This window comes from Artibeus jamaicensis, unplaced genomic scaffold (assembly GCF_021234435.1).
Source record: "Artibeus jamaicensis isolate MK-2021 breed Jamaican fruit bat unplaced genomic scaffold, CSHL_Jam_final contig_2259, whole genome shotgun sequence".
Taxonomy (NCBI): Eukaryota; Metazoa; Chordata; class Mammalia; order Chiroptera; family Phyllostomidae; genus Artibeus; species Artibeus jamaicensis.
Genome location: NW_026521468.1, coordinates 655,229 through 664,250, shown reverse-complemented (window position 1 = coordinate 664,250; position 9,022 = coordinate 655,229). Strand labels below are relative to the sequence as shown.

General features: G+C 53.1%; 1 protein-coding gene across 1 annotated transcript; it reads left to right on the top strand.

Annotated features, from left to right (window-relative positions):
• The first annotated feature begins 3,675 nt into the window (after nt 1–3,675).
• Nucleotides 3,676–8,694, top strand: KRT32 (keratin 32). Its single transcript, XM_037129746.2, has 7 exons — nt 3,676–4,143; nt 4,839–4,921; nt 5,083–5,239; nt 6,458–6,619; nt 6,699–6,824; nt 7,554–7,774; nt 8,256–8,694. The coding sequence occupies exons 1-7, from the start codon at nt 3,676–3,678 to the stop codon at nt 8,383–8,385; spliced, it is 1,347 nt and encodes a 448-aa protein (XP_036985641.2). The 3' UTR covers nt 8,386–8,694.
• The last annotated feature ends 328 nt before the right edge of the window (nt 8,695–9,022 follow it).

Sequence of the window (9,022 nt, the reverse complement as noted above, 5' to 3'; positions counted from 1 at the left end):
CCACTCCATTGATTTGAGTCCCAGTTTTTCTTTCCATCACTATTGGTTCCCTGTGCATTGTGCTTCATTTCACTTAGTGTAGTCTTCATTTTTTCATCTCATTTGCAACCAAAAATCAACCAATTCTGTGAGAATCCTGATCACCATATAAGGGGTGATCACCAGGGTGGGGCAACCCAGTCGCAGGGTTGTGACGCTGTATGTGGAGGCGGGGTCAGTGGCAATGGCGCTTGCTTCACTCTCAGATTTCAGTCCCCTCTGCCACTTCCCACAAGCAAATTGGCCCCTTCTGGTGCTGATTCCCAGGTGGGTGGTCTTGTATCCATTCTAGGACCCTGTGGGTCTCTCCAACAAACTCTTCGGTGAGGCTGGAAGTCTCTCCCGGCACCTCAACTCTCACAAGTTTTTCTAATCAGTGCTTTTAGACTTTATTTCTCTGCGCTGGGGCTCTGGGTTGCGTGGTCTGTCTCGCTGCCTGTTTTCCGCCTGGTTTATCTGTGCATGACTGTGTGTCCACAGTCAGCCAGCTGCCTTGGGCCCTCACTGGGTTCCCTCATTGCCACCCCACGCCTGGGATCTGCTAACCGCTGCCTGCGCACCTGGGTCGGTCTGGCTGCTTTTTCCTGCCTCAACCTCTCTCTGCCAGCTGACTCTGCCCCTTCTTACCAGTCTGGATGAATGGTTCGTTGTTGTTGGATTCGGTACAGTTCAATTTTCTGTCTGTTCTGGTTGTGTTTTTGTTTCTAAATCTTTGTTGTCCTTAAATTTGGTTTTGTGAGGAGGCACGGTATTTCCACCTATGCCTCCATCTTGGCCAGAAGTCTCCAAAGAGCTATTTTTAAATTTTCTGTTCCTCTTTTATAACACCCAGTTCTTGTTTCAGGGATGTAACTGCTATACTTATACACATAGGTTATAACAAATATACACACATATATCATAACAGATTGTTTTAGAGCCTGCATTATTTTTGTTTTCCCCTAAATTCCTCTTCATTGTTTTGTTTGCTTGCTTTGTCTGTTTTTAATGTTGGGAAACTTCAAATGTCTAGTGACTCTTCTGCTCATATTTAATGACCAGGCGCCAAATGGAAACCGATGGAAGTTTCCATGTGTATGAATACATGGGCAAACTGGCTGTTTGGATGGTAGAACTTCCTCAATTTGGTTTTCGCAGGTCTTTTCTGTGGGGTCATTCTGTTTTTCTAGAGTGGGGAGAAGGAGGCTGTCTGGGGCCAGGACCTGACATGTGTCCTATCTGCACTTTATTTGTTTAAATGGGTCCTTTAAATAGGTCCTGGCCCTCTTTGGCCCCTGACTCTCACCAGTATTGCTTTCTTGTTTTTCCCCATGTTCTTGGCTTTATCTGCATCACTTTCCCTTCTAAGCCTCCCAGTTTTCCTATTAAATGTATGTGTTCGGTAGTTTGCTTTGGCCTCAGAGAGGCTGGGGTACGGTGGAAAGTCCTTGGATTCAGACAGATCTGGGTGCATCCTCTTGCCCTGGAGTGACCTTCCCCAGCCCCCACGTCTTGTGAAATGTACCCAGCTCAGGCATGTGGGCTGGAACCCTGGTCTGTTGTGGCTTTGAACACTCTGCTTTTCTTTATTGCATTTGAGTAGCATGGACTTTGCTGCAAGATGTCTTGGGGACCATGAGGTGGGACAGTATCACAGTGCACAGTCTCTTAGCACCTTCCTGGTGTCTATCCTTCTAGTCCCTGTCCCCCTCACCTCCCACCCCTTCTTGCTATGACTGTCCTGAGAACTTCAAACTCTCCTCCTCTCTCTTCCTCTCCTGCCTTGCCAGCCAACATAAAGGTACTTGGGGGCCCATCTTTTACCCCCAAAACTTCTTAATGTGTTTTTTCAAGTAAAGATTTATTTTTTCTGTAAGAGAAATTTTGGTGGTATGTGTTAAGATACACAGCTTCTTATACTTCAGCTGTTCTCAAAGCTGCCTGGAGATGTGTTAGACCCGGGTGGCTGGGCCTCACCCTCAGAGTTTCTGCCTCAGCTGGTCTGGGGTGAACTTGAGAAATTGCATTTCTAACACGTTTTTGAGGGATGTTGATGCTGCCACTCTGGAGACCACACTTTGAGAACCATTGCCGCCCCTTATTGCAACACTAATTACCTTCTAGTTTTTTAAGGTGAGGATTAAAGAGGCAAATTAGTGCCGAGCACCCAGCATAGTGCCTGGCATCTGTATGCATTCCATATATGTTGGTTATGATTTGGAAGCCTGGTCTGTTGAGTCTCACGCATTCCATGTAGCTGGGATTGCGTCCATCCCTCTTCCCATCTGATTCCACTGTCTTCCCTTCCAGACAAAGGGACTGGAAATCAAACTGAGAGGTAGTTTAATCTAACCCTTTCAATTTGCATGAGGCCCAGAGAGGCAGAGTGGCTTTCCCAAGGTCACACAGGAAGGTAGAAGATAACATTTCTATCTTGACTTTTCTGAAGCAATAGAAATAGTATATGAAAAATAAGATGAGTGCTTATATTCCAACATTACTTCAAGAAGATTAATAAATACGATGTGTCTGTGTAACACACACATTAAACATGCAGTGTGTGGGCTGGCAAGCATTGCAGGCAAGGGCCGAAAACCACCGGTCCTGCGTGTTGCTCTCTTGAGGAAGGCCCAAGGCTTCTATAGTCGGAGTTGCCTGCTCCCGATGCCCTGGCTTAGCTTGTCCAGGGCTGCAAAGTGTCACTTCTCCAGGGAGCTGGTTCACACGGCCTCCCTTCTCTGAGTCCTGGAGAGGGCCCTCCCTGTCCACCACTGCAGAAGGTGAAGGCAGAGCCTGTCCCAGCCTGGCCAGCCTCAGTCTCAACAAATAATTGACCCTGACCACTCTGTCCATGGAGCAGTGGAAAATGAAGGGGAGGTCTAGAGATAGTCAAGAAAGGGTATCTGCTTCCCAGAGACGTTCATGATGCTGAACTTTTTCTCCACAAGTGGGGCTCTCTCACCTCCCTTTCCCAATAGTGTCCAGCTGAAAAGATTGCCTGTTTCTTAGGCTTGCTGTCTGCATCCTGAGTTTGCTCTCCCCGCCCAGGTATGAATTCTTCACCTGGGTAGGATGATGATTTGTGTCCAGAAGCCTGAGAGGCTGTTTCCTATCTCCTGGGGGTTTGTGCTGCTGCCAGTGCGTTGGTATAGGGCTGTCACCCACACACTTCCTTTTCGAGGGGCCAGGCCTCTTCCCACATTCAAAGGAGCAGCTGCTGCCCCACAGCATGGTGGCCTTTCCCAGGGCCGGGGCGGGTGGGGGCGCAGTGGGCAAGGCCATCGGTGGCATGGGGCCAGGCCACCGTGGTCTCCTGGCAGCTCCACCCTGGTAATGAGGGCCCAGGCGTGCAGGTGAACCTTTGAAGATGTGTCCAGAAGCTTTCCCCTGGTGATCAATGACAGGAGCCCAGAGTCCCGCTTTAGCCAAATGACATGCTTGGCCTCTTTTATGAGGAAAGGAACTCCTTATTGGAAACTAAATGACAAATTAATTGGCAGCTTCCTCTGAGGCTGAGTCTAAACATCAACACCACCCCCTGATGACTTTCTAGTGTAAACCCCCTCACTCCTAGGGTATAAAAGGGCCTGAACAGGATGGGGTCTGTAGGTGTTGGTGTTCTGGCAGCTGCAGCTGAGGAGGAAGGGCCTCCCCAACATGACGTCCACCTGCTCACCTGCCCCTATCAAGAGTGGCGCGCGGCCATCCTCTGTTTGTTCCAACAGCATGAGCTGCCGGCCAGAGCTGTGCCCGAGTTACGTCTGCCAGCCCGTGACCTGTGCGCCTTCTGTCTGCGTGCCCACCACCCACCGGCCGGCCAGCTGCTTCCCCAAGACCTATGTATCCAGTTCCTGCCGACCCAGCAGCTGCTGGCCATCTGGTGCCATCTCCAGCTCCATGGGTACATGCAGCTGGTACTGTGAAGGGACCTTCAATGGCCATGAGAAGGAGACCATGCAGTTTCTGAACGACCGGCTGGCCAACTACCTGGAGAAGGTGCGCCAGCTAGAGCAGGAGAATGCCAACCTGGAGAGCAAGATCCAAGAGGCCTGCCAGTCCCAAGTACCTATCATGTGTCCTGACTACCAGTCTTATTTCAGGACCATTGAGGAGCTCCAGCAGAAGGTGAGGGCAAGTGGTGACTGGTCTCACTGGGAAGGCAGCTGGAATGGCTGCCGTTCCAGATTGGAATCTCACCATTTACTTAGCTACGTGCATGGAAAAGACACTTCCCTGGGGCATAGAATTATCTCATAATTTGAGCATGCAACCAGGGCACTGAATGTGGAAAGAGGCCTGGGATGTGGTGTCAGTGCTACCACAGATTCATGGCATGACTTTGGGAGGTTCCTTCCCTTCCTTAGGCCTTGGTTTTCTCATCTGTGGAATGGGGATAACAATGATCCTTACCTAAAGGGGCTGCCAAGAGGGTTCCATGACTGGATGCAGATAAAGTGCTTAGCAAAGCCCCTGGGACACGGGGCATTTTCAGTAAATTTTAGTGCTTGTTGAGGACCCTTCTCTGTTATAGGAATGACTTCTGACTTCAAGGGATTCTTTCCTTCCCTATTGGTCATTGAATCCAAAATGGGGCATTTGGATTTGTGAAGACCCAGGTGCTTAAACAATAAATCCCATGTCTCCAAAAACCAGCAGTTCACTCAGTACCCACCCCCCACCCCCAGTGTTCCAGGGAAGAGGGGCTTCTGCAGGGATGGATGCAAGATTGCTGAGTCCCACTGGCTCTGTTTTCTTCTCGTTTAAGTTCTTTATCCTTCTCCTTGTCCTGGGCTGACCCCTCTGTGTGCTCTGGCCTGCAGGTCCTATGCACCAAGGCAGAGAATGCCAGGATGGTGGTGCACATTGATAATGCCAAACTGGCTGCCGACGACTTCAGGACCAAGTGAGTCTGGCCAGCGGGCGGGGCTGCCCTCTCTCCCGGGCCTGGCTTCTGGCAGCTTCCCATTGATTTCACAGAGAGTTGGAAGAGCACCAGCAGTTCAAGGTCTCCCCTGAGTTCTCTGTTCATTCTCACCCCTTGTTGCTGACCCTGTCCCCCTGCAGGTATGAGACGGAGCTGGCCCTGCGGCAGCTGGTGGAGGGCGACACCAACAGCCTGCGCAGGGTCCTGGATGAGCTGACCCTGTGCAAGGCCGACCTGGAGGCCCAGGTGGAGTCCCTGAAGGAGGAGCTGCTCTGCCTCAAGAAGAACCATGAGGAGGTGAGCCCTGGAAAGCAGAATGTGGAAAGAACATGGGGTTTGGGGGTCAGAGAGACGTGGGCTGAAATTCCCAGGCCGGCCATGTACTGTTTCTGTGACTGAGCCCCCTCACCTCTACACTGGGGACAGCACTATCGGAAAGGGTCGCTGTGAGAATTAGATGAGAATTGAATGTCCCTTGCTCAGTGCTTAGAAAGGCTGGCAATCCCCTCTCTGCATTTCCTGGACTTGCATGACTGCCAAATGCTTTCTTGCTGCATTGGTTTTTCTCACGGGAGCCGAGTTTCAGGGGAGAATGGTGCGCTGGGGCCCCAGGGGTGTCAGGCTCTGGAACCCGCACCTGTCCGCCTCTGTGAGGTTGGACTGCTGGCACGACCCCCATGTCTTCTACGGGAGAGTTGAACTGTCCGGGTTTCTTCTTTTTTCCTGTCCCCATCCTCATCTTCCTCCTCTCTTCTATTTGCATACAATACATTTAGTCCAAAAGCCTAGGTCAACCCTTTACTTTCTGGCTTTTCCTGGGCACCTGTGTACTGCGACGCCCACTTGAGCTCTGCTGTTTTTGTTTTTTTCCTCCTTCCCTGGGTTGACTCTCAACCTCTTGACTTGGGATTTGAAAGAACAAGTGCCTGTGAATCCTGGCTGGGTTTCTTTAGGCCTAAGTGTAAAGTAACGATCAGTCACTATGTATTTGCCAAGTGCCCCAAGGTGCCTGACTCATCCCACCTAATCAGAGAACTGGCACCTGAACCAGGAAGCCACTAATGAGGCTTATCGCATACTCCAGGGCCTCGGTGACAACTTCTTGTCTTTGACAGCCAAACCTGTGGAGGTGCCTGCGGGAATTTGGCCTTGAACCAAGTGAGGCCAGGCTTCTGCTGCCCCCCTTCCCAGATGAACACAGGCGGGAAGGGTGGACAGGGACACAGGGGCACAGGCTCCCCGTGTTCGCTCAGATGGATTAACAAACCTTGATGCTGCTCTTGGCTTCTGCCAAACGGACAGGAAGTGTGTAGCTGGAGTGCCTCTCCCACGAGGAGGGTGTCCAGCTGGAGTCGGAAGGCCTTTGGGATACTACGGGGCACACCGTGGTCCCCAAAGGGCCCCTTTTAATGTGGAGATCGTCAGCATTTGGTGTCCTATCTTCGCACACCGCCTCAGGGGGTGAGCCTGGATACTGCAGCTTCGCACTTACCTGGGGCCCTTGTTCCTCTTCAGGAAGTCAGCGCCCTCCGAGGCCAGCTTGGGGACCGCCTGAACATTGAGGTGGATGCCGCGCCCCCCGTGGACCTGAACAGGATGCTGGAAGAGATGCGGTGTCAGTACGAGATGGTGGTGGAGACCAACCGCAGGGATGTGGAGCAGTGGTTCAACACGCAGGTGGGCCTCTCGCCGGTGGGCCGGCCCCCCAGTGTCCCCGAGAAGGCACCCCAAGCCTCTTCTGTCTCCCCCATTGCAGATGGAGGAGCTCAACCAGCAGGTGACCACGAGCTCTGAGCAGCTTCAGACCTACCAGTCGGACATCATTGACCTGAGACGAACAGTCAACACGCTGGAGATCGAGCTGCAGGCCCAGCACAGCCTGGTGAGTGCTGCTGGGTGGCCACCCCTTCCCCGGCTTTGGCCCCCGGGTGCCACCGGGTGCAGATGTGGGCATCCGGGAGGGAGGAGGCGGGCCCAGATTCAGCCTCCAAGGATGCGTGCCCAGCTGCCCTCCCCTGGAGGAAGGTTTCTCTCAAGATCCAGCTTGAAGATAAAATGGGCACCTCCAATTGTGCATGGGTCAGGCGGCCACCGTCAAACACGACTCCCCGAGAATGCTTGTTCTCTGCTTAGCCCGCCCTTCCAAACTCATGCTTCTCCACCCTACCTGTGGAGGTTTAAAAAAACCTCATGCCCAGGTTCCTCCCCAGAAGAATGAAATCAGTCTCCGGAGGGGCCTGGGCCTGGGTGTTTTTTCAAAAGCTCCTATATGGTTCTAACATGCAGCCAGGGCTGCAGACCACTGTCGTAAATAATGCCGTAGGGAAGGAGCCTGGTGGGTCTCGGGTCTGAAGCCCGAAGCCAGTCTAAGGTTGGAGAAGGAAGAAGAGATTCAGAATTACACGGGCCTGTGTTCAAACCCTGGTCTGTCACCTACCAGGTGCTTAACCTTGAATAAATCCCTCGACCTTTCTGGGCTTTAATTTCCACAGTGACTTAGGTAGGGAGAGGTCATTCCCAACCCCAAAGAGCAACTGGGCTCTTTCTGGATCTTCCCGAATCTGGCTGTAAAAATTCGATCTGTTCCTCACAGTCTTTCCTTCTGCTTTAGAGGGACTCCCTGGAGAACACACTGACGGAGACTGAGGCCCGCTACAGCGCCCAGCTGGCCCAGATACAGTGCATGATCACCAATGTGGAGGCCCAGCTGGCCGAGATCCGGGCCGACCTGGAGCGGCAGAACCAGGAGTACCAGGTGCTGCTGGACGTCCGGGCCCGGCTGGAGTGTGAGATCAACACGTACCGGGGCCTGCTGGAGAGCGAGGACTGCAGGTGCGTGGGCCTGGCTGAGGGAGGTGTGTGGGAGGGTTGGGGAAGCCATCGGAAGCAACTGGATCTACCCATAAGGGAGAGCTCTGGCTTAGTTAAGAAGTGATTAGGAAGCTGATAAGATCTGAAGAAAGGCAGGTATTCATGCTGCCATCCCTAAACCTGGCCCATTGGAGAGCATTCTGCTCCATTCCTAGTCAACAAACTCCTTCCAAGTGCCCAGCATGTGCCAGGCACCAGGGGCCAGACCAAGAGGGATGAGGATAAGGCATCTGCTCTCAAGTTGTTTCCATCTGTCCAGAGAGGCAGGCAGACAGTTAGGTGGCCACTGGGGTCACGCAGGTGGAGAGGACAAAGGCTGGGACCAGGGAAGTGAGTAGAGAAGGTGAGCAGTGGGTGAATTTGGGCAGCACTGGGGGCAGAACCGGCTGAGCGTGTTGCCCACTCTGCTTCCTCAGTTCCTTCCTGTGCCTTTCTTCCGCAGGTTGCCCTGTAACCCGTGCTCCACGCCCTCGTGTGCCCCCTGCACACCCTCCCCAGCTGTGCCCCACACCGTCTGTGTGCCCCACACCGTCTGTGTGCCTTGTGTGCCCTGTCCCCAGGCCCGCTACTGAAGTCCTTCAGTGCCGGTGAATGCTGGAGGGACCGGAGCGGGGCAGCTGGCGCCTCCGCAGGCTGAGCCTGGCCTCGGTCAAGTGGCCACCCACCGAGAGAGCTGGGCCGGCGTGGCCAGCAAGGAAGCCTGCGAGCAGTGTCTGTCTGCAAGGCCCTCAGAGACTGCGGGGGGTATCCCGGCCCCCAACGCTTAGAAACAACCACTCTCTCCCATGAGCTAATTGTCTCTGCTGATGTTTCCAGTTCTCTGCCATCCCGAGAGCGTGTGTTCTTAGTCAGCTGGCCAATAAAGCCTCATTCAGCGGCGCTGCCAACGTCTTCCTCTATTTGTCGTTTACGATGCTGTCTCTGCCAGCCAATACCACTACTCAGTTGTCATCCAGAGGAATGTGGCTGGATTCTGTACCTCTTTTATGCTCCTCTGCTTCCATAGAGGGTCAAGAGGCATTTCCCAAAAAGGCCCACATGCCAGAAACCAGTTAGGACCAGGCGATTGGTTCAGAGCCAAGTAATAAAAACAGAAAAAGAAAAGGGAGATAATTGTGCCAGGAGCCCAGGCCAGACAACTGTCAATGAGAGTGTTGCTGTGATGGCCCCGCCCCTAAGCCTCGCTGCAGCTGGAGGGGGGTGGGCTCT